The sequence below is a fragment of the Entelurus aequoreus genome, linkage group LG08 (genome assembly GCF_033978785.1).
Source record: "Entelurus aequoreus isolate RoL-2023_Sb linkage group LG08, RoL_Eaeq_v1.1, whole genome shotgun sequence".
Classification (NCBI taxonomy): domain Eukaryota; kingdom Metazoa; phylum Chordata; class Actinopteri; order Syngnathiformes; family Syngnathidae; genus Entelurus; species Entelurus aequoreus.
In genome coordinates this window covers 59793609-59819553 of record NC_084738.1, presented here as the reverse complement: position 1 = coordinate 59819553, position 25945 = coordinate 59793609, and the positions used below count along the sequence as shown (strand labels likewise).

At 40.3% G+C, this 25945-nt stretch overlaps 2 protein-coding genes across 3 annotated transcripts; both read right to left on the bottom strand.

The window, feature by feature from the left end:
* Position 1: 1 nt before the first annotated feature.
* On the bottom strand, positions 2-9058 carry LOC133656414 (torsin-1A-like). Its single transcript, XM_062057496.1, is given in 5 exon segments — positions 2-1421; positions 1485-1612; positions 6440-6615; positions 6674-6939; positions 8992-9058. Coding segments are annotated over 5 exon segments (891 nt in total). The 3' UTR covers positions 2-1167.
* Positions 9059-10311: 1253 nt separating this feature from the next.
* On the bottom strand, positions 10312-17155 carry tor1 (torsin family 1). Of its 2 annotated transcripts, none has more exons than XM_062056959.1 (5): positions 16872-17155; positions 13467-13732; positions 13233-13408; positions 11201-11328; positions 10312-11140 (listed from the first exon to the last, which is right to left on the bottom strand). In XM_062056959.1, the coding sequence occupies exons 1-5, from the start codon at positions 17059-17061 to the stop codon at positions 10896-10898; spliced, it is 1005 nt and encodes a 334-aa protein (XP_061912943.1). In that variant the 5' UTR covers positions 17062-17155; the 3' UTR covers positions 10312-10895. The 2 variants fall into 2 exon arrangements, with proteins under 2 accessions (XP_061912943.1, XP_061912945.1); XM_062056961.1 differs by lacking the exon at positions 16872-17155 and adding an exon at positions 16459-16724.
* Between the last annotated feature and the right edge of the window lie 8790 nt (positions 17156-25945).

Here is a 25945-nt window from a genome sequence, read left to right as displayed (position 1 = left end):
TTTATTTTCATTACGATTACAGTTAATTATTAGATAGCCGTGAGAGATTTGATGTCATTTACACACTTTAAAAAAGTAGTACGACTCATTTTAATAATTCACAAATTAAGAATCCCGTAATTTCATTAACACATTTTTCCATAGCAAAGTTCTATATTCTATTGGAGTGGCCAGAGTGTCAGATTTATTCTTATAAATGTTCTTGGAAAGCGGCAAACGTTTTCATTTTGTAAATGAAATAAATGTTTGGCAGTAGGAAACCAAATTATTTGACAGATTAAATGCATCAACCATCATTTTTGATTAGTTGCTATCCTCAGTGGACATAATTACAAGCAATTAAAGAATGAGGTGTAACTAGGGGTGTAACGGTTTTATAAATATTGCGGTATTTCAGTATAAAAATCATCACAAGAATATTATAAAATGAAAACTTGGTTGGTGTAGTTTTTTGCTGGCACTTTTGAATTGGTCAGTTTGGACGTAAACTACAACTCCCAAAATCCCCTGCGTAGCGTGTGTGTGGGAGGTCGTAAAGGGGAGAGAAAGGATTGGGGTTTTTTTGGACATTTCCTGAAGTTTTCATTGAAATCTATCCATAACTTTTTGAGTTATGTTGTTAAAAGACAAACCATGGTCACGGTGAAAACATAACCTCTTTGGCGGAGAAAAGAAAGTCTGCGGTCTGCAAAAGGAAGCGCACCACTTTTGATTCAAGCGTTTCCAAGGCGACATAGACTGCAAGTTATTCTTTTAAATACTTGCTTGAAACAGTAAATGTTCCTGCCCAAATATTTACACTTAAAAATCATGTTTGTAGTAATAAATATGATTAGAACATTTGAGTATTATGTTTGTGTTCAATTACAGTAAGTGTGTTTATCCTAAACATTCCTGACACTTAATTTTACACCCTATGGCATTTTTACCAAGCTTTTTTGGGGTGTAATATGCCGCAATAATATTGTACCGTGGCCTTAATACCGTGATAATATCGTACTGTGACATTTAAACCCGTTACATCCCTATTTGTAACTTTTTAAGAAGACATATGTTTAAAAATGTAGGAAAAAAAGCTGCACCATTTTTGGAGGACATCAAATTTCATTCAGTGCCATCAAAAGTTCAGACAGCTTCTCGCTCGCTCCACCTTCCTGCTGTCGTTTGTTAGACATCTTCCATGTAGAAGTGCAGCCTATTTCAGATGGCCTTGCAGCCTTGTTTAGAGAAGACCGGCTCAGATTCGGGGAAGTAGACCATATCCGTCACCAACTTGTCGGCGATGTAGATGTCAAGCTGTAAGCCTCGCGCCTTCATGGCAGCCATGGTGCACTGCAACACGTGACTGTACTCCAGCGGCAGGAAGGGGACGAAGAAGTCCACCAGGTTCTTTTCGATGAGGCTTGTGTGCCACAGACCGCCTGAGGAGGAGGTTGGGAAGTTAGACGTGATTCGTTTTTTGTAAGTATGATCCACACACTCACTTTTGTCATTGTTGAACACAGACAGAAGGAGCGACTTCTCCACGTCTTTCAGCTCCATCTCCTCCCGTTTCCGACCCGCGTTTCGGAACTTTAAAGCAGTCTCTGTGAGGCTGCTGCCTCCAGTGTTGCTATGGTGACAAAAGGTGATTGCATTCAATAATATGGATTTAAGCATCGTTCTACCACCATAAATGAACTGTTTCATATGTATACATAGAATGAAAAAATAACCTCCGCATTCAAACTGAGTTAGTTTTTCAAAATGTGTAAATTTTTCTTACAAATGCTTTTAATCAACTTTTTTCAACTCCAGTTGATTTAATTCAGTCTAACACTTTATTCTTACTCTGGTAATTTTCTCTGACTATTTTGCCATTTTTAAATATTCTTTAAAGAGGAGCTGCCCTTTTTTGGAATTTTGCCAATAATTCACAATCCTTATGTAAGACAAGAACACATGTTTGTTTTTTTAATGCATTCTAATTTGTAAATTAATGTTAGCAGAAGTCAGCTAACAATGGAGATATGGGAGACCCTACATTCTGCTCTACAAAGCAACCAAAAGCCTTTATCGTTTTATTTGCACACTAAGTATATATGTATTGGAGTAACTGGCACATTCACGATAACATGTAATATTTTTGTATTTTGCTCCATTTAAGCATATGGCAGTGTATTAATTCCACAGACCCATCACAAAGTTTGCTTTTCCCTTCAACAGCTACTACTTCTAATCATGGCAGACTTGGTGAGATACAACAAAGACTACTTTGGTAAAAATTATGATCCAGAAAGTTACATTTTTGAGCCGGACGAGGATGAGCTGCAAGTTTCAGAAGTTGAGGCATAAACAGATCCAGGTTAAGTGAAGCACTAAGCATCATCTAGAATTATTGCTAAGTGCTAAACAAGAAATAAAAACAATGAACATAATTAAACAATCACTTACTGTACAATATCTGCTCTCACTGATAGGATGGTCATATCTTCCTGTTTTGATGAAGTATTAAACATAATCCTCACACAGGTAAAAACGCAATGAGCATTTTTTTTCTTTCTCACCATCTGCGGGTCTAAGTTGAATGTCAAAGTTGACCAACTTTTCAGTTAATGGCCGCAGCCTTCTACTATCCAGGTGAGAGGCATGATTTATAATATAGAATTAACTTTTACCAACTCGGAGGTGATGCAGCGTCTCAATATGTTAATATAGCAGTTTAAGCTAGTTAGCTGTCTGTGATCAGAGCGCCGCTAATAATAGTTTTTCTGCGTAAGCTCCTATAATAATAATATCGCCAATACTTGGTCAATATTCAGATCACAAGATATACTGTAAATAGAGTATTGTTGGCGGTTTTTGGATGTTTTTTTAGAGGGCTTTATGGGCGGAATAGTGAACTCCCATTAGCTGCATTGTTTGCCACCTTGTACTTGCTGTATTTTACAACTTAGAATGCATTAAAAAAATGTGTTCTTGTCCTACATGGGGATTGTGAATATTAGGCAGAAATCCCCACAGAGTGCAAGTCCCCTTTAAAAACATATAATTTATATAATGTAAAAAAAAAAATGTTACTCAGTAATTAACTATGTTCCCTACTTTAACACAACTAGCACAAGGAGAGTGTTTACAATATTAACACTTTTTTAGGTAAAATAAACTCTTGTGCTATGATTTATATCTCTGACCTTCCGGGATCAAAGGCTGACTTTTGTTCTTTCCGTAAAATGTTGACAACTTTTGTTGTTTTCCTCCATTATACATTTCAGGGCATTCTATCGATCGCAACTGGACTGTTTGGTTTGTCTTAGAAGACGTTTCACCGTTCATCCGAGTAGTAGGTCTAGGCAGGACTAGATCTGACCAATCTAAATCTATGCGCATGAACTGATTAAGCCTACTCAGATGAGAGGCGAAACGTTTTGTAAGACAAACCAAACAGTCTAGTTGTGATCGATTTAATGACCTGGATGAATGATAACATTCATAGACATCCATTATACATAATTTTTTCAATAGTTTTTTTATGTTACATTTTCAAATTTCAATGTCTATTTCTTTCACATATGTACGATACACTGGCAGTTATTCAACAATACTCCAGAGTCAAACAGGACATAAGTCCTTTATTTTTCAAAGGGCATAAAAACATTCGATCCATTTTTTAAAAAACTTTAGCCCCAAACCAATTTTTTTTTTTTTTACTATTTTAACTAAGGCCTTTTGATCAAATTACAGTTTTCAATGAGTATACCCTTTGTTATTTTACCCATTTAACATCTGACATTATCTGATCAAAAGGGTCTAAATTAAAAATAAAATCTGAAGTTCATAGAGAATTTTGAGGAAAAAATATATATCCATCTTCCGCTTTTCCGAAGTTGGGTCACGGGGGCAGCAGCCAAGGCAGAGAAGCCCAGATTTTCCTTTCACCAGCTACTTTGTCCAGCTCTTCCCGGGAGATCCCGAGGCGATAGTCTCTCCGACATGTCCTGGGTCTTCCCCGTGGCCTCCGTGCCCTAAACACCTCCCCAGGGAAGCGTCTGGGGGCATTCTGACCAGATGCTTGAACAACTTCATCTGGCTCCTCTTGATGGGAAGGAACAGCGGCTTTACTCTGAGCTCCTCCCAAATGGCAGAGCTTCTCACCCTATCTCTAAGGGAGAGCCCCGCCACCCGACGGAGGAAACTCATTTCGGCCGCTTGTACCCGTGATCTTGTCCTTTCGGTCACAACCCAAAGCTTATGACCATAGGTGAGGATGGGAATGTAGATCAACCGGTAATTTGAGAGCGTTGCCTTCTGACTCGACTCCTTTTCACCATACGGACTGACGCAGGGTCCGCATCACTGCAGACGCTGCACCCATCCGCCTGTCAATCTCACGATCCACTCTTCCCTCACTCATGAACAAGACCCCCAGGTACTTGAACTTTTCCACCTGGGGCATGATCTCGTCCCCTACCCTTTTCCAGGCAAGAAGTTAAAGTACCAATGATTGTCACACACACACTAGGTGTGGCGAAATTTGTCCTCTGCATTTGACCTTGCTCACCCGCTGGGAGGTGAGGGAAGCAGTGGGCAGCAGCAGTGCTGCGCCCGGGAATCATTTTTGGTGATTTAACCCCCAATTCAAACCATTGATGCTGAGTGCTAAGCAGGGAGGTAATAGGTCCCATTTTTATAGTCTTTGGTATGACTCGGCCAGTGTTTGAACGCACAACCCACCGATCTCAGGTCGGGCACTCTAACCACAAGGCCACTGAGTAGGTGATACCATAGACTCAAACTTAAAGAAGCGGATTTTCATCACAGTCACTTCACACTTAGCTGCGAACCGATCCAGTGAGAGCTAAAGATCCTGCAGCCACGAAACCCGATCCCCTCAAAGCCCTGACCGCGCCTAAAAATTCTGTCCGTAAGTGTTATGAAGAGAACCGGTGACAAAGTGCAGCCCTGGTGGTGTCCTACCCTCATAGGAAAGTGGGAACAGGTCCGCCTTTTTGCCAGCAATGCGGCCCTAGCTCTGACACTAATCATACTGGGAGCAGATTGCCACAACCATGCAGTCCAATACCCCATACTCTTGTGAGCATTCTCCACAGGACTTCCCAATGGACACAGTTGGAAGCCTTTTCCAAGTCCACAAAACAAATGTAGACTGGTTGGGCAAACTCCCATGCACCCTCAAGGATCCTGCCGAGAGTATCGAGCTGGTCCACCGTTCCACGACCAGGATGAAAACCACACTCCTCTTCCTGAATCCGAGGTTTGACTATCCAGCGTAGCCTCCTCTCCAGTTAACTTGAATAGACCTTACCGGGAAGGCTGAGGGGTGTGATCCCACGATAGTTGGAACAAACCCTCCGGTTCCCCTTTTTAAATAGAGGAACCACCACCCCAGTCTGCCAATCCAGAGGCACCGCCCCCAATATCCACGCAATGCTGCAGAGTCTTGTCATCCACGACAGCCCCAAAGCATTCAGGGCCTTAACCAACTCTGGTTGGATTTCATCCACCCCAGGGCCCTGCCACCAAAGAGCTTCTTAACTACCAACATCCCCAGTCGAGGTCAGCAGCACACCGTCCCCCACCATACATGGTGTTGACACTGCACGGCTTTCCCCTCCTGAGGCGGTGAATGGTGGTCCAGAATGGCTTTGAAGCCATCCGGACTCCTCCCATATCCGAGTTTTTGCCTCTGCAACCGCCAAAGCCGCAAACAGCTTGACCTGTTGGTACCTGTCTGCTGCAGCCCAAGTCCCATGAGGTAAAAGGAATCCATAGAATTCATTTTTCAACTTCACGCCTTCCCTCAATGCTGGTGTCCACCATTGGGTTCTGGGATTACAGACATGACAACTATCTTGCGGCCACAGCTACCATCGACTGCCTTGACAATAAAGGCACGGAACATGGTCCACTCGGACCCAATGTCCAGCACCTCCCTCCTAACTTGTTCAAAATGTATCTGGAGGTAGGAACTGAAACTCTCTGCCAGACGTTCCCAGCAGACCCTCACTATGTGTTTGGGCCTGCCAGCTCTGTCCGGCATCCTCCACCACTATCGGAGCCGACTCACCTATCTTCACCGAGTGTCCAAAACATGAGACTGTAAATTGATAACAAAAAAATTGATGACAGCCACAAATGTTCCTATGCTGTCCTGGTGCCAAGTGCACATTATGGACACCCTTAGGTTTGAACATGCCGTTTGTTATGGACAATCTGTGACGAGCACAAAAGTCCAATAACAAAACATCACTCTCATATATATCTGAATGTGTATATGTATGAATCCAAAATATTATGTGCCTCAAAGACTTAAAAACTTTGAAGTCCTGTTTGGTTTAATAGATCTTTAAAATTGAATGATCCCAGAGGCTTAAATGACTAATAGATGTATGCAGAAAATAAGCGTAAACAATGTTTGCTGCTTAATAAATGTCCTCACCTGAGAAAGATGAAGATGGCTTTGCGGTAGGAAATGCCGTCCAACTTGTCGTAGTGGTCCAGGTACGGCTTGATGCTGTCAATCAGTCCCGGGGGCATTTTATCCATCTGGTCAAAGATGAACATTGACTGAGCACAGCTGCTGACGTTGCCTTTAATCCACTGCTGCAACTGAGTCTGACAGGAGATCAGCAGCATGAGAACCATCACGCCCGCTCAGAACCAAACGTCTTACCTTGTATGTGTCGACCTCAGAGACATGGGGAAAGTGTTTCATCAACGTAAAGATGTGAACAAAGTCGCTGTTCATTCCCTCCTTGTAGATGTTCTCAGTGATGAGCGAGCTGACAAAGTTCTTGCCGGTGCCGCTAAGACCGTGCAGGGAGAGCACCAGCGGCTTCTTGGGGTTGTCGTTGTTCATGAAGCCGCTCACCGCCTTCAGGATGATTTTTGACGCGATATGTTGTCCGAACAGTTTAGTCTGCAGGCTGGCTTGCAGACCTGCAACAGTGGAGTAATATTCATTTTTATTCAACTTTTCATAAACACCCTTTTCCCGCTCAACAATTGATAAAAATACTACCACCAATTGGGTGGATTTTTATGATAAAATGTTTTTGTAAGACTAGAATTACTTATTTCCAGAGAAAAGTGGTAGTATTGTTTATCATTTCGAGGAGATGTTTTACAACAAGAAACATAGTTCTTCCTGTTATGAACTCATACTTTTATGGTGCAAGAAAAAAAATCACAGAACAAAAAAATCTGTTAAAATTTACACATTTAAAATGTAATATTGAAAAAAATACCCTAATTTTGAGGAACATTTTCCAGTTACATGAAAGTTATTAGTTAAAAAATGTACATAAAGTAGGGGTTGCACGACTTCCGATTTTTTTAGGGTTGACCAGTCACTGATGATAGTCAAGTCAACACCGACTCATCGCTGATGACGTCATTCATATTTTCCTTTTTATAAATTTAAAAAAATGTCATTGTGCCTCTTAAAGGGTCTCTTTGAAATTTGATCAGTTACATTTTTCAAACCAAAAAATATACAAATAAACACCACCTAGCTAGCTTTTGTTGCCATCGTGGTTAAACATAACATATTTAATACATAAATATATTTGTCACAATTAGTTTTGGGGCAACAGAGGGGTTAGTGCATCTGCCTCACAATACAAAGGTCCTGAGCAGTCCTGGGTTCAATCCCAGGCTTGGGATCTTTCTGTGTGGAGTTTGCATGTTCTCCCCGTGACTGCGTGGGTTCCCTCCGGGTACTCCGGCTTCCTCCCACCTCCAAAGACATGCACTGGGGATAAGTTGATTGGCAACACTAAATTGGCCCCAGTGTGTGAATGTGAGTGTGAATGTTGTCTGTCTATCTGTGTTGGCCCTGCGATGAGGTGGCGACTTGTCCAGGGTGTTCCCCGCCTACCGCCCGAATGCAGCTGAGATAGGCTCCAACGAACCCAAAAGGGACAAGCGGTAGAAAATGGATGGATGGATAGCTTAACTTTGTAAAACACTTCCGCGCGGTTTTTTTTGGCTCACAAAAGGAATAAAAAAGAAATGTAAGTCATATCTTGACAAAACGAATACAGTACAAGGAAAAAGTGGTAATTTGACACGACTGAAGTTCTATTTTAAGACTTAACAAGATGAGAACGTCAGATTACATTCCTGATTTGCTAAACCGGTCCAGGCAGTAGTTGACCCAAATTATTAGTAACTTTTATAAACGAGCACTTAAAAAACTAAAAATCTACAAAACATGTATGGCGGGAGGAAACTCACCATATTTTAAATTCTAGGTCATCTAAATTTTAAATAAATTAAAAGGCAATTCACCTGTGGACATGACTGCAACCAATTTGTGTTCACAGCCTTTGTAAAAAAAAGTTGTAAATTGTACTGCTCAAAGCTGTGCCAATCACCCATGTCATCGAAAACGGGGCAAAGGCGCTAACAAGTTCAGTAACGGTGGATAAAACGAGCAGCAACGGACACAAATGTGCACTCATCGTGGAAGACACTCAAATTCAGAATGAAACTTTGCCTAAAAGCAGGAGAACAAGCTTTCTCTTTAGCAGAGACAGGTCCACCTGCAGACACACCTCTTAAAAAGTCCATGTAGCCATCTCAATTTAGTCAGTTAGTTGACCGATTGTGTTTGTGGAGGATGTTTCAATTTTGTTAGCATCAGAGAAGTTTGTAAAATGAAGCAAACATTGGCTACAAATAATGAATGACAGCACGACAACTGGAATTACTGGAGAGCCTTGATACAGATGCCTTCTTGTCGTCCTTAAGAAGATTAATTTCACGACACGCCAAACCCTTTGATCTCCTCGTGGACAATGAAGAGCGTGAGTTACGTGAAGCAGTTGCTTCAATGGAACCACAGTTGAGAGAGCAACTTGCAGAGCACCAGTTTGAACCCTCCAGGCTTGACAGCATGTTCTCAAAGACCAAACCATCCCTAAAACCGTATTACTGACAACATTGATAGAAGTCACAAGCATGATGACTGCTCAACCTCTGGGTTACCTGACTTCGGACGCCTCAGATCCAGACCCAGTCGCGCCCAATCTTCCAATGAGCCGTCATGACTCATCTCTACCTTAAGCAACCTATGATCCTGGTGGTCTTCAAAGAAAACGGAGGCACAGCCAAGTCCTTGCAGATCGCTTCTGGTGGTCTTTCATCCAACGTTACCTGCCAGGGCTTCAAGAACGTAAGCAAGTGGAGGATGATGGTAAGACTCTCGATAGTGGATGCTCAACTCCCCCGATGATCGTGGCCTGTAGGTTGGATTACTGTCTCAGACACATCTAGGAGCAGATGGACGAGGGGTCTGTCTGTGAGGAAGTCAAACAGCCAGTTGCATAGGGGGGTACTGAATCCAAGGGGGGCCAGTTTGCTCACCAAGTGCTGCGGGATGATGGTGTTGAACGCCGAGCTGAAGTCCAGAAACAACATCCGCACGTGTGTGTCCTTTCCTTCCAGATGTTCTAAGCTCAGGTGGAGTGCAGAGGAGATGGCGTCCTCTGTGGAACGGTTAGAGCGATAAACAAAATGGTATGGGTCGAATGTGGGGGGAAGTCTGGAGACAATGTGTTCTTTTACCAGCCTCTCGAAGCACTTCATTATGATGGGGGTGAGTGCCACGGGGCAGGAGATTGTGGGTTTTTTAGGCACTGGAATGATTGTGGCTGTCTTAAAACATGATGGTACCACAGCCTGGGTCAGCGAGGTGTTGAAGATGTCTGTGAGAACCCCCAGCCAGCTAGTCTGCACCTCCCTTAAGCACCCTGCCCGGAATGTCATTAGATCCCGCTGCTTTCCGGGGGTTTACTCTCCTCAGTGTTCTCCGGACATCGGCTGTGTCCAGGTTGAGCGGCTGCTCATCAGGGCGAGGGATGGATTTCCTCGCCGGAGTGGTGTTAAGTGCCTCAAACCTCGCAAAGTAGTTGTTGAGGTCATTTTTTGCAGTTACTTATTACTGTGCTTTTGTTCTGGTAATTTGATTTGTGACGTCATTTCCCTTTTCGAGCACGTCTTCTTCAGAATAGTTTGTGTGCAATCAATGGTGGCAGCAGCCCTGTGTGTGTTGACTACCAAACACACACATTCCAGTAATAAAGATGATTAAAGGATTCTCTGTGCGTCGTGTCCCAACTGTAGAAGAAGCACCATCCCTTCCTGACCATGTGACCTTTCAAGAAGGTTCACGTCACAGACCCCCGAGCTGAAGGCCACCTTCTGCCTCCCCCATACACCTTGCCGGGGGTCATCACCAAGGCAACAGTGGTTTGAGAGGGTAGCTGTTTTATACGAATAAAGTTGATGTTGAAGTAAACACGAGAGTGAAAGAAGAAAAGCTCATGGTTTTATTTTCACTACCATGTCAGTTCATTTTCAGATAGCGGGGAGCGATTTGATGTTGTTTACTCACTTTAAAACAAAACAGTAGGAATCATTTTCATGATTCAGAAATGAAGAACTCCTAAATTTCATTCAACATTTTTCTCTGTGGCAAAATTGTATAATCTATTGGAGAGCGGCAAGATGAAGAGGAATTAACAGGTGTTCTTAGAAAAAGTGTTCATCTGTTAAATAAAATTGTTTGGCAGTGGAAAACCACACTTTTTAACACATGAGATGCATCAACCATCTCCTTTGATTAGTTTCTGGTAACCTCAGTGGACAAAAATGACCAGAAATAAAAGAAGGCATTTGTAACTGAAAAATAAACTATTTAAAAAGGACAGTTGGTTAAAAATGTCGGGAAAAAAAGTTCCAATATTCTTGGAGGACATCAACCTTCATTCCGTGTGAGCGACACTGCTGACGTCATCAAAAGTTCAGACAGTTTCTCGCTGGCTGCACATTCCTGCAGTTGTTTGGCGGATGCTCCTTCCTTCCCAAGTGAAAACTTTGGCGTCCTTCCGCTAGGTGTAGAAGTCCAGCTTGCTCTCGATGGTCTTGCAGCCTTTCACTGAGAAGATGCGCTCGGATTTGGGGAAGTAGACCAGATCCTTCGCCACCTTGTCGGCGACGGAGATGTCGGGCTGGAGGCCTCGCGCCTTCATGGCGGCCATGGCGCACTCCAACACGTGATCGTACTCCAGCGGCAGGAAGGGGACGAAGAAGTCCACCAGGTTCTTGTCGATGAGACTCGTGTGCCACAGACCGCCTGAGGAAGAGGTTTGGAAGTTCAAGATTTATTATTTCCAAGGATGTTCCCTGAACTCACTTCTCTTGTTGTTGAACACAGACATAGAGAGCGACGTCTCCACGTCTTTCAGCTCCATCTCCTCCCGTTTGCGACCCGCGTTCCAGAACTCTAAAGCAGTCTGTGTGATGCTCTCTCCTCCAGCGTTGCTATGGCGACAAACAGGTGATTACATTCAATAGTACAGATTTGATTTTAGCATCACTCTATCACCCTAAATTGACCGTTTCAGAAATATATACGGTCTTAAAAAACGTAAAGATAAGCTAACGTCTACATTCAAACTGAGTTAGTACTTCAAATGTATACATTTTATTTATTTTTCAACTATTTATTTCAGTCAGTCTTATTTTATTTCCACACTAGTAATTTTTAAAAATGTTCTTTAAACAAAGCAATTGTACACTTAAGTAATGTAAAAAAAAACAACAACTTAGTAATAAACTCGATTCCCTGCTTTACCACATCTAATACAAGATAGTGTTTACAATATTACAACATTTTATGTCAAAATACATTCTCGTGTTAGGATTTATTGATTTGACTGTCAGGGGACAAAGGCTGACTTTTTGTCCTTTGAATCATTCATACACTATCGAATGCCATTGAATCATTTATACAATACATCAAATCTCATTTAACCATTTATACAATATATGGAATCTCATTGAATCATTCATACAATATATCGAATCGTTCTGTTTTTAAAATATATACTTTTTCAATCGCATTGTTACCCATGTATCTAGATGCGTACAACCTAGGGGTGTAACGGTACGTGTATTTGTATTGAACCGTTTCGGTACGGGGGTTTCAGTTCGGTTCGGAGGTGTACCGAACGAGTTTCCACACGGACATATTAAGTAGCGTACCGCACGTTGTGTAAACAATGCACACCGAGGCACAACACACGGCATGCTAGCAGCGACCGGGCTAGGACAACATGTAAAAGCCAGAGCTGGAAGACCCTCCTGCCTCGTTAAGATCTCCCGTTTGGGAACACTTTGGCTGCGCGATACAACAATGGAGGACGGAGGTTTGCCGACATTGTTCAGCAGCTGCTTCTGACAACACGCCAAACATGCTAACCCATTTGAAGCGTCACCACCGCATTCAAGCAGCCTCTCCTCGGTGAGTCAGGCAGGGATAAAGCAATAACAAATGTTTTTATAGCAGCAGATTTAAGACCATATTGCATTAGAAACTAGATTTTGACCCACTTCTATGGTGGAAGAACAATAAGCCCATATATCCTCTTACTGCCAAGTTAGCCAGGCTGGGGGGGAAAAGAAAAGTTAATCTGAGGCTGAGTTGACTTGAAACTGTTTAATGTTGCACTTTTTATACGTAGAAGAAAAGTTTTGTCATTTTATTTAATCTGAGCAACAACTCGAGGCAGTTTAATGTTAACGTGGACCCCGACTTAAACAAGTTGAAAACCTTATTCGGGTGTTACCATTTAGTGGTCAATTGTACGGAATATGTACTGTACTGTGCAATCTACTAATAAAAGTCTCAATCAGTCAATCAAAAAAAGCACTTTGTATGTAGAAAAGTTTTGTTAAGAAACCATTCTGAGCCTTATCTTATTTAGTTTTTATTTTATATATGTTGACCTCATCAACCCTGGCAATGGACCCTGTGTGTATATGTATGTTATGCCATTGTTTACAAATTTGGTAAAAAAAATAACCAAAAAATTTGTATTTTGTTGTTTTCTTACTGTACCGAAAATGAACCGAACCGTGACCTCTAAACCGAGGTACGTACCGAACCGAAATTTTTGTGTACCGTTACACCCCTAGTATAACTCTAATCATTTATTTATTTTTTTAAGATTTAAGTTCATTGAGAATTTTGAGCAAAAAAGTAATAAAAAAAAAACGAATTCATAAGGTTTAAGCTTTTAAGTTTTAAAAACATAAGGATTTTGAAGTCCTGTTTGGTTTTATAGATCTTTAAAATCAAATGTCCCCAAATGCTTAAATGACTGTAATAGATGTATGCAGAAAATGAGCATAAACAATGTTTGCTGCTTAATAAATGTCCTCACCTGAGAAAGATGAAGATGGCTTTGCGGTAGGAGATGCCGTCCAACTTGTCGTAGTAGTCCAGGTATGGCTTGATGCTGTCAATCAGTCCCGGGTGCATTTTGTCCATCTCGTCAAAGATGAACATTGACTGAGCACAGCTGCTGACGTTGCCTTTAATCCACTGCTGCAGCTGAGTCTGACAGGAGATCAGCAGCATGAGAACCATCACACCCGCTCAGAACCAAACGTCTTACCTTGTAGGTGTCCATCTGAGAGATGTGGGGAAAGTGTAGCTCTGACGTAAAGATGTGAACAAAGTCACTGTTCATTCCCTCCTTGTAAATGTTCTCTGCGATGAGCGAACTGACAAAGTTCTTGCCGGTGCCGGTCCAACCGTGCAGGGAGAGCACCAGCGGCTTCTTGGGGTTGTCATTGTTCATGAAGCCGCTCACCGCCTTCAGGATGATATTCGATGCGATATGTTGTCCGAACAGTTTAGTCTGCAGGCTGGCTTGCAGACCTGCAACAGTGGAGTAATATTCATGTAACATCCATTTCCCGCTCAACAATGTGTAGAACTACCGCCAATAGTGTGGAAAAATGTTTGTTTTTTTACAAGACTACAACTATTAATGTAATTACCTGAAATTTATGAGAACAATTTTGAAATTTTTGGTATTGTTTATAATTTGGGGGGAAAGTTGTATTACAACAAGAATGTTCCCCCTGGAATAAAATCATACTTTCATAATGCAAGAAAACTAATTACCGAACAAACATCTTTTATGACAATAACATATTTCCAATTAAAAAGTAGTAATACTGTAAATTGTAACAAAAGAAATACCCTAATTGAGTAAAATTGTGCAATATTCCAATTACCAAAAAAAAATGTATTTTAAAAACAAAGTAAGGGTTTGTTAAAATCGACTTGTCACATGTAATAGTCAAGTTAATGTTGACTCGTCTCTGATGCCGTCATTCATATTTTCCCCGTCATAAATAAAAAAAACACATTGTGCAGCTCAAGGTCGACAAGTCTGTGCAACCCCTAAAACACAAGTGTCAAACTCAAGGCCCCTGGCCCGTCACATCATTGTTTGTGACCTGGAAAAGCCTGGAAATAGTTTGTCAAAGTACTTTATCTTTTCTTGCTAAATCTTTCCCTTTTTACAGAAACAAATATTAACATACTTCATGCGATTATATATCTGTTCAACTTTATTATACAATAATTTAATAAACATATATACTGTACCTAAATATCTGCGTGACCCATGATTTTAAAGCAAGCCATCAATCAAATTGTAGACTGTAAAAATGACAATAGATTTTACAGTAAAACTGGCAGCTCAGTTACCATAAGTTTACTGCAAAAGCCTTTTTTCCATTTACAGTAACACACTCTAAAACCAAAAACTGTAGATTATACAGTAAAACACAGGCAGCTCAGTTGCCCCTTTTTTTTATTTCAATTGAATTTATTTTTAAAACTGTGGTACCTTTTTCCTTTTTCCATGTGCTGTAAAAATCTGTCAATTTTATGGAAAAATTCTGGTGACTGAGCTGCCACAGATAATTATTTACAGTGTGCATAAAAACACCCCCCCCCCCCCACCCCACCCCACCTACCTCCGTGCGTCGGTTTAGGTGGGCGGGGTTTGGTGGTAGCGGGGGTGTATAATGTAGCCCGGAGGAGTCAAGTGCCCCTGGCTGCATTTTGTTCTGTTGTGTTTATGTTGTGTTACGGTGTGGATGTTCTCCCGAAATGTGTTTGTCATTCTTGTTTGGTGTGGGTTCACAGTGTGGCGCATATTAGTAAGAGTGTTAAAGTTGTTTATATCGACACCGTCAGTGTAACCTGTTTGGCTGTGGAAGTAGTATGCCTTGCTGTTACACATGTGTGCAAGCAGGAGCTGCACACACCATGCACTTTGACTGACACGTCGATACCGTTGCCTGTAGAGGGCGCTACACGCCGCATCATCACTGAATCCCCTTATTATAGCTGACAGGGTAAAGATTGGAGAATAATTGCCCCGGGAGATTACAGGGAGGGGCACTGAAATCCGGAAGACTCCCGGGTAAATCGGGAGGGTCGCCAAGTATGCAGTTGAGCCGCATCAGAGTGGTCAAAGAGCCGCATGCGGCTCCGGAGCCGCAGGTTGCCGACCCCTGGTATAGGTAATTAAGAGTTGGACAATATCGGAATATCGGATATCGGCAAAAAAGCCATTATCAGACATCTCTAATGACAATGTCTAAATGTACCGTCATAATGACTAATGTACCGGTACTTGAAAACCATAAGTCATAACTTGACAAAAGTAGTACTGTACAAGAAAAAAGTAGTTATTTAACTCGTTAGTGATATTTATTTTAGGATTCAACCACATGACAATGAGAGGTTACATCTAGACTGTACTTGACCCTAATTGTTATTTTTAATAGCAAATTTAAAAAAGAAGCACTTAAAATGATGTAAAATAGTCTGCATGCAAGGTGGGAGTGAGCACATCGCCATGCACTTCTTGAGGGTGCATTGATTGATTTAAACTTTTATTAGTAGATTGCACAGTGCAGTACATATTCCGTACAATTGACCACTAAATGGTAACACCCGAATAAGTTTTTCAACTTGTTTAAGTCGGGGTCCACTTAAATTGATTCATGGTACAAATATATGCTATCAGCCTAATACAGTCATCCCACAAGTTAATCATCAGAGTATATACATTGAATTATTTACATTATGTACAATATTTACAATCCAGGGGGTGGGATGAGGAGGGTTTAGTTGATATCTGCACTTCAGTCATCAACAATTGCATTATCAGAGAAATGGGGGGGGGGGTGCCTTTCACCTCTACCACCTGTTCCCTCCGAGTCTAAATGTACCGTCATAATTACTAATGTACTTGAAAACCATAAGTCATAACTTGACGAAAGTAGTACTGTACAAGAAAAAGGAGTTAGTGAGATTTATTTTAGGATTAAACCACATGACAATGATAAGTTACATTCCTAATTTACTAAAACGATCCAAACTGTACTTGACCCCAATTGTTATTTTTAATAGCACATTTAATAAAGAAGCACTTAAACTGATGTAAAATAGTCTGCATGCATGGTGGGAGTGAGCACATCGCCATGCACTTCTTGAGGGCGCATTAGTCTTAGCTCCTCATAAATTTGTGCACACAGATAATTGAATATATTTTTTCCGACCAAACACAGACAACTCACCCGTGGAATTGAATGCAATCCATTTGTGATCGCAGCTTTCCTGGAAATAATTGTAAATGTTCCTGCTCAAAACTGCCCCCGCAGTAACCACCACTGTCGTCGTAAACGGGTCGAAAGCATTCACCGGTACGGTAATGGTGGCAAAAACATGCAGCCACACACACAAATGTGCACTTTTCATCGTCGAACACACTCCAAATTCAGAATCGCAAACGAAAGCGCGCTGACAGACAAGGGAAATGGCTTGTACTTTAGCGACAAGATACTTCCGCGTACGTCATAAACGCGCGACAAACAAAACAACCCCGCGTTCGGTTCGTTTTTGGGGATAAATGATCACATTTGTTGACTACATTTTGGCTTTACGTTTTGTGACTGCGTATTTGCAAGCTCGTAATGCGTTAATGTGTCACCTGTTCTGTTGAAGCAAATCCACTCGGGGCGACAGCACTCGTTGAAGTAGTAGAAAATGTTCTGGTAGCTGGCTAAGAAGCCCGTTAAAGCCGCCGCCATGCCCACCGCGATGCTGGTGCTGATGGGCTCGATGGCCTCCGTGGTGCCGGAGCACAATAGCGTGGACAGCAGCAGGACGTGCAGCTTCATGTCGAGATGACTCTCCAGAGCCTGGGAAGTTCTGCCCCTGGAAACCAACACAAGTCAAGGATTCGGGACCCGGATCATGACGTCACCGAACAACTTCTTCTTCTTCTTCTTCTTGTGGTTTTATGGCGGTTGGCAAGCAACCTTGTGGTGAGCATTACCGCCACGTACTGTAATGGAGTGTGGATCGAGGTGGATTCCTACTCTACATTATTTTATTTAACCAAGTGTTTTTAAAAAATGTGTGTATTGCTTTGTAACCTGTGTGTTCTGAGTGCAATCCTAATATATCTTCCACTGCTAACCTAATATTCTCTTTCGCTAACTTATTTCCCAGTATTTCCCTTTCTCTATTATATTTTCTACAATGTATTAAAACATGTCTTACATTTTCTATCTGTTGGCAAGAATCACACAGTCCTGTAGCATGTTTCCCCATCAATTTCAATGAACTATTTAGATATGTATGTCCTAATCTCATTCTAGTAATAATGTCTTCTTCCTTCTATTGCCTCCTCTCATTACACCTACTCTCCTCTGGACTTTGTAATACTCTCTACCTTTTGTTTCCTTATTCCAATTATCCTGCCACTTTTTATTGTGTTCTATCTTAATGATGTTCTTCACTTCTTCTTTACTGTGCTTAATCTCCATGTTTACTTCTGTTTTAGTGGTTGCTTGTTTTGCGTACTTACTAATTTGTTCCCCTCAACTCCTACATGAGCAGGAACCCAAAGAAATGTTACCACACCTCCCGCTTTATTTATTCTGTAGACTGCCTGAACTATTTCATAAACTAAATCTTGTCTTGTTTCTGACGCTATGTTTTTTATGCTAGTCAATGCACTGCTGGAGTCCGAGCACACGACTGCTTTTCTTGCTTTATTTTCTTCTATCCAATTAATTGCCATATAAATTGCTACCAATTCTCCCGTAAAAAGAGATAATTTATCACTAATTAATTTATTTAATACTATGTTTCCTTGTGGAATAACAGCTGCTGCTCCTACCTTATTATTTATAGTTTTTGATGCATCTGTGTACACCATGATGTTGTCTAAAAACGTTTCCTCAATCCATGTTCTATCTGGTAACTATTAAAATTTATATTCTTTAGTAATTGCATGTTTACATTTGGGTTTTCATACATCCACGGTGGTATTGCAGGGATTGGTACTGTAGGGCTAACTTTAATATTATCAATTTGAACTTTATTACATCTGTCTCCTATTATCCACCCAAAACTATTCATTTTTTTCTTCTCTTTTTCTTGGCAGTTTAATAGTACTTGATGGGTTGGATGTCCTTGTTTGGACCCTTTTAAGTTTGCCCAATAAACTACTGACAGTTGATCTCTCCTCATATCTAAAGGTTTTTCATTCATCTCTACTTGTAATGCTGCAACTGGGGTTGATTTAGTAGCTCTACAACATAATCTTAAAGCCTGTGATTGGATCCTGTCTATTTTCCCAAGTAATGTTTTTGCAGCAGATTGATAAATAATGCATCCATAATCAATAACAGATCGTATTAAACTGATGTATATTGCTTTCAATGTCTGCCTATCAGCCCCCCAGTCTTTACCCCTCAAAGCCCTCATTACATTTAACACCTTTTTACTTTTCTCCACTATTTTGCTGATGTGGGTTGACCAGTTAATATTTTTATCAAACCATATACCCAAATATTTAAATACTTGTACCTCTTCTATATTTTCTCCATAGAGTTTAATTTGGATCTTGTTTTGTACTTTCCTCTTTGTAAAATTTATGACTTTTGTCTTTCCAACAGAGAATCTTAAACCCCACGCCGTTCCCCATTCTTGAACTTTATTTACCGCTTTTTTAATCTTCTTTTCTATATGATTAGTATTTCTACCTCTCTTCCACATCACTCCGTCGTCAGCAAACAGTGCCACATCCACTAACCCTTCCACTTCACTAAAAACTTCATTTATCATTATTGAAAATAATACTGGACTTATTATACTCCCTTGCGGGGTCCCATTTTCCACTTCATATACTCTGCTGTATTCATTCTCTATTTTTACAAATATTTTTGTACTTGTTAAGAAGTCTTTTATCCATCTATACATTTTCCCTCTAATCCCAATTATATTTAGCTTTATCAGCAACCCCTGTTTCCACAACATATCATAAGCTTTCTCTATATCAAAAAATACTGCAATTATACTTTCTTTATTTATTTGTCCCTTTCTAATTTCCTCTTCCAGCTGCACTGCTGGGTCGTTTGTGTTTCTTGCTTTGCGAAATCCACTTTGGTAGTTTTTTATTATTTCTTTTGACTCTAAATAATACACTAGTCTTTCATTAATCATTTTTTCCATTACTTTACCCAAATTTCAGGTCAATGCTATCGGCCTATAATTACCTGCCTCTTCCGGGTCTTTCCCTGGTTTGCATATCGGAATTATTACAGCTTCTTTCCACTCTGCTGGTAATTTCCCTTCTTCATATATCCTATTATATAATTTCAAGACCACTTCTTTGCCAATGCTGCTTAAGTTTTTGATCATCTGATAACTCACCTGGGGCCGTACTTATCAAGCTTCTTAGAGTGCCATTTTACACTTAAGTCCTGAGAATTTGCGAAATTTTGTCCTACTCTCAAACTTAAGAATAAAAGCTTTTTATCAACGTTCTTAAGTCTAAGAATCACTCCTACTCTCCACGATATTTAAGAGACCTTCAGAGGTGTCTTAAGTGGTTAGGAGTTGCCAGCAGGGGATGGCACTGAGGCGAGAGAGACGTGCGCGAACGTTAAGGGAACGGAACAATGTTTTTTGGGTTTTTTTGATGACGAGCAGCTGATCAAACGGTATCGTTTAGACAGAGCGGATATTATTTTTGTCACAGATTTAATACTTTTCGATTCCTTGTTGATTTCTGCATGTGTCTGCAGTGGGCTAGTATATATAGAGCCACCCACACCAGTTTCAAATGAGTTGCCTAATTAATGAATTGGAAAGAAAATGTTATGACAGTAGCGTATGTGTGTGGCCGTGAGGTGAGTGACGTCAGTGAGTGTATGGGCGATAGAAGAGAGTGAGCGGTAGCGTGAGTGCCGGCGGGGACTAGTTTGTTTTGTATTATTTTGTAGTTTATTGTCAAAATATACACTCCCATTGTCCACTTAAATATTTCCAAGATATTTCTTTATTCTTAGACAACGGATTCCCTTCCGTGATTGGTCATTTCTATGGACACAGAAATGACGTCACCTAAAATTCCGTTTACGGCACATAGTAATGTCGTAATTCAGCTCTGAGTGTGACACTTAAGATTCAGTCCTACACTTCGCTGAAAGTGTGAGTAAGACGCTTGATAAGTAACTTTTAAGTGCAGCTTTCAGCGAATAATTTATTTACTCTTAAGTCAACTCTTAGCAGACTTCTTAGGAGTAATTCTAAGAAGCTTGATAAGTACGGCCCCTGGTCTTTTCCTGGTATTGTATTTTTAACCTTTTTCAATATTCGAACCATTTCATTCAAAGAAAATTTCATATCTATAGTGTTTGTTAAACTATTATTATTGTCTTCCACCATTTCCCCAATATTTAAACTAATTGTTTCTTCTCTCTTTTGTTTTTCTACATTTCTCAAATTATCATTACTGTGCACTTTAACAAATGTCTTTGCTAAAAGTTCTGCTTTTTCTTTATTTTCTACCACACACCATGTCCCATCTTTCATCACATGATTTTTATGTTCACTTCTGATCCCTGACATTTTCTTGATCATTCCCCACACTTGGCCTAAAGGAGTAGTTCTATTTAATGATTCACAAAACGTTCTCCAATAGTGTTTTTTTGTCTTTTTAATAACGTACCTTACTTTAGCTTGGTGCCTTTTATATTGGATCATATCTTGGAAATTATGTGTTCTTCTCAATATTCTAAATGCTCTATTCCGTTCTTTTATTGCGTCTGTGCACGCTTGTGTCCACCACGGCACTATCTTCCTTCTTTTCCCTATACTACTCCTTGGTATGCTTTTTTTGGCTGCTTCTATTATGCACTTTGTAATATCTGTATTTAGTTGTTCAATATCTTGATTTATATCCACTTCCTTTAATGTCATGTCGGTACTTTCCCTAAATTGTCCCCAATCACCGTGATTATACTTCCATCTTCCTTTTTTTTTTAGTGCTTTCTGTCCTTTGGTTTATGTTTATGTGAATGAAGATTGGGTAGTGATCACTTCCTATAGTGCTGTCTCTATTTACTTCCCACTCTACCTTTCCTGCTAACCCTTGTGACACCAGTGTTAAATCTATTGCTGTTTCTTTACCCGTAACTACATCTAATCTTGTTCCCGACCCATCATTCACACACACCAGGGGCCGTACTTATCAAGCTTCTTAGAATTACTCCTAAGAAGTCTGCTAAGAGTTGACTTAAGAGTAAATAAATTATTCGCTGAAAGCTGCACTTAAAAGTTAGTTATCAAGCGTCTTACTCACACTTTCAGCGAAGTGTAGGACTGAATCTTAAGTGTCACACTCAGAGCTGAATTACGACATTATTATGTGCCGTAAACGGAATTTTAGGTGACGTCATTTCTGTGTCCATAGAAATGACCAATCACGGAAGGGAATCCGTTGTCTAAGAATAAAGAAATATCTTGGAAATATTTAAGTGGACAATGGGAGTGTATATTTTGACAATAAACTACAAAATAATACAAAACAAACTAGTCCCCGCCGGCACTCACGCTACCGCTCCCTCTCTTCTATCGCCCACATACTCACTGACGTCACTCACCTCACGGCCACACACATACGCTACTGTCATAACATTTTTTTTCCAATTCATTAATTAGGCAACTAATTTGAAACTGGTGTGGGTGGCTCTATATATACTAGCCCACTCCAGACACATGCAGAAATCAACAAGGAATCGAAAAGTATTAAATCTGTGACAAAAATAATATCCGCTCTGTCTAAACGATACCGTTTGATCAGCTGCTCGTCATCAAAAAAAAAAAACATTGTTCCGTTCCCTGAACGTTCGCGCACGTCTCTCTCGCCTCAGTGCCATCCCCTGCTGGCAACTCCTAACCACTTAAGACACCTCTGAAGGTCTCTTAAATATCGTGGAGAGTAGGAGTGATTCTTAGACTTAAGAACGTTGATAAAAAGCTTTTATTCTTAAGTTTGAGAGTAGGACAAAATTTCGCAAATTCTCAGGACTTAAGTGTAAAATGGCACTCTAAGAAGCTTGATAAGTACGGCCCGAGTTCTTTTTCCTCCAAAAATGCTTCCAATGTTTCCCCATTCCAGTAATCCCTTTCACCTCATATTGTGCTATGTGCATTAAAGTCACCACACCAAATGATATTGCCACTCCAGTGCTCGACTATTTTTTCTAGTTGATGAATTTGTAATTTCTTGCACGGATTATAGAAGTTTAGCACTTTGTATCTTTCTTTATTATTCCATACTTCTACCCCTACTATTTCTAGTTCTTGTTTTTCTTTTAATATTGTATAATGCATGTCTTCTTTAATAAATATGGCACATCCTCCTCCTTGCCCATCATTCCTATCTTTACGTATTGTTACGTATCCTTTTATTATAAAGCTCAATTTTGGCTTCAGCCAGGTTTCTTGAATACATATTATATGTGGTTTATTTTTCATATTATTAATATATCCCTTTAGTTCCTGTCCGTTTGCTACTAAACTTCTGGCATTCCACTGAATAATTAACATGGCGTTGGATTGTGGTAACATGACTCTGTCTCGTCTACTCTCTGTAGTTCACCTTGTACCTGTTCCCAAGATAGTTCTTTTAAATTTAAGAACTTTGCTGCTGCTTTGACAATTATTTTGATCTTCTCAGTTTTATTTCTTGCCTGTTCTGTACAGTTTATGACATATGCCAGGAACACAACTAGCTTGTCCATAGAAAGTCCTGTATTTGTTGCCTCTTGTTTTTTATTACTTGAACTATTGCCACTTCTGTCTCGTTCTGAACTATTCTCACTTCTACCTTGTTCTGCACTTTCTTGATTTCTTACTTTAACTGCCTCTGCGTATGTAATATTTCTTTCTACTCTGATTTGCTGTACTTCTGTTGCTGTTTCCTAATGACACATCCCCCATACGCTGCTGTGTGATTCCCGCCACAGTTACAACATTTGACCAGGGGCCGTACTTATCAAGCTTCTTAGAGTGCCATTTTACACTTAAGTCCTGAGAATTTGCGAAATTTAGTCCTACTCTCAAACTTAAGAATAAAAGCTTTTTATCAACGTTCTTAAGTCTAAGAATCACTCCTACTCTCCACGATATTTAAGAGACCTTCAGAGGTGTCTTAAGTGGTTAGGAGTTGCCAGCAGGGGATGGCACTGAGGCGAGAGAGACGTGCGCGAACGTTCAGGGAACGAAACAATGTTTTGTTTTTTTTGATGACGAGCAGCTGATCAAACGGTATCGTTTAGACAGAGCGGATATTATTTTTGTCACAGATTTAATACTTTTCGATTCCTTGTTGATTTCTGCATGTGTCTGCAGTGGGCTAGTATATATAGAGCCACCCACACCAGTTTCAAATTAGTTGCCTAATTAATGAATTGGAAAGAAAATGTTATGACAGTAGCGTATGTGTGTGGCCGTGAGGTGAGTGACGTCAGTGAGTGTGTGGGCGATAGAAGAGAGGGAGCGGTAGCGTGAGTGCCGGCGGGGACTAGTTTGTTTTGTATTATTTTGTAGTTTATTGTCAAAATATACACTCCCATTGTCCACTTAAATATTTCCAAGATATTTCTTTATTCTTAGACAACGGATTCCCTTCCGTGATTGGTCATTTCTATGGACACAGAAATGACGTCACCTAAAATTCCGTTTACGGCACATAGTAATGTCATAATTCAGCTCTGAGTGTGACACTTAAGATTCAGTCCTACACTTCGCTGAAAGTGTGAGTAAGACGCTTGATAACTAACTTTTAAGTGCAGCTTTCAGCGAAGAATTTATTTACTCTTAAGTCAACTCTTAGCAGACTTCTTAGGAGTAATTCTAAGAAGCTTGATAAGTACGGCCCCAGATCATTATCTCCACATTGTCCATATTCATGCTCCCCTCCACACCTTCCACATCTCAACTTAGCATGACACACACTGGCTATGTGCCCATAGCGTTGGCACTTGAAGCAGCGTACTTGGGGTGGGACGTAAGCTCTAACATAAAAGCTTAAAAACCCAATCATGATTCTCTGCGGGAGGACTTCCTCGACAAACTGTACTAATACTGATTCGCTCTCCATCTTTTCTCCATTTCTATATGCCATCATTCTTGTCAACATCTTGACAGTTCCCCCTTTTATTTGTCTTTTCAATTCTTCTAAATTTTCACCTCTTGGAATTCCTGTCACTACTCCTCTTGCCCCCTTTCGTTCTCCCACTTCGATTTTTTCCTTTATTATCTTATTGCACAGTTTTTGCAACCGCATTGCTTTACTTTTTTGCTCTCCATTTTTGCATTTAATCAAAAGTCGCCCGTCCCTAAGCACCTTCGCTATCTCCACCTCTCCGATGTCCTTCTTTAACCCCTTAACCAGTGTCATTAAACTTATGTCATTCATGTCTTGACTTGATTTAAATGTATATATAATCCTATAATTATCTTCCATAGTCTTTTTCCTTTTTTCTACTTCTTCATCTTCTTCATGGGCTCTTTTAGCACTCGACTTTCCTTCATGCCCTCCGCTCCCCTTCTTTCCTTTCTCCCCTCTAGTCCTATCCACGTCCATACCTTCCTCAGGCTCATACATCCCGTCACTATCCCCTTCCATCTCGATCCAGTCACAAAACAGTTTATGCACAACCGCCAAGAAGATTTGGATACTCTCACGTGTTTAGCCACCACTCTTGGTTTACTTCCGCCTTCCGTCCCGCCAACTCCGTCACAGAACAACAGACACGCTTTCTCACGCAGGAAATATTTTCAAAAATATAAACGGGGATTATTTCGGTTATGTTTTGATGTCGTTCATTATTATGATAAAGTTTTGAGTCTGACCATTTAAAAAGTGTAACCCTTAATCCAGATTTGGGCAAATTAAGGCCCGGGGGCCACATGCGGCCTGTTGAGTTTTTCAATCTGGCCCACCGGTCTTTCCCAAATAATTTTTTTTAGCTCTTTAAGACGGAAAGTGCAGCTGCCATTATAATGTGCAGGGATGTTTTCCAATGACCGTAAGTCTTCAACTATACAAAGTAGAGATGGCCGATAAATGCTTTAAAATGTAATCCATCCATCCATCCATCTTCTTCCGCTTTAAAATGTAATATCGGAAATTATCGGTATCGTTTTTTTTATTATCGGTATCGTTTTTTTTTATTAAATCAACATAAAAAACACAAGATACACTTACAATTAGTGCACCAACCCAAAAAACCTCCCTCCCCCAATTACACTCATTCACACAAAAGGGTTGTTTCTTTCTGTTATTAATATTCTGGTTCCTACATTATATATCAATACAGTCTGCAAGGGATACAGTCCGTAAGCACACATGATTGTGCGTGCTGCTGGTCCACTAATAGTACTAACCTTTAACAGTTAATTTTACTCATTTTCATTAATTACTAGTTTCTATGTAACTGTTTTTATATTGTTTTACTTTCTTTTTTTATTCAAGAAAATGTTTTTAATTTATTTATCTTTTTTTATATATTATTTTTAAAAGGACCTTATCCTCACCGTACCTGGTTGTCTAAATCAGGCATAATAATGTGTTAATTCCACAACTGTATATATCGGTATCGGTTGATATCAGTATCGGTTGATATCGGTATCGTAATTAAGAGTTGGACAATATTGGAATATCGGATATCAGCAAAAAAGCCATTATCGGACATCCCT

Bases quoted from the DNA above. Each gene is read 5' to 3' on its own strand.
- tor1 (XM_062056959.1), bottom strand. From the start codon at position 17,061: ATGAAGCTGCACGTCCTGCTGCTGTCCACGCTATTGTGCTCCGGCACC. The intron at 13,733-16,871 runs GTGACACATTAA...CCACTGTTGCAG, and splicing joins GATTTGCTTCAACAGAACAG to GTCTGCAAGCCAGCCTGCAG. The intron at 11,329-13,232 runs GTGAGGACATTT...TTGTCGCCATAG, and splicing joins GCCATCTTCATCTTTCTCAG to CAACGCTGGAGGAGAGAGCA.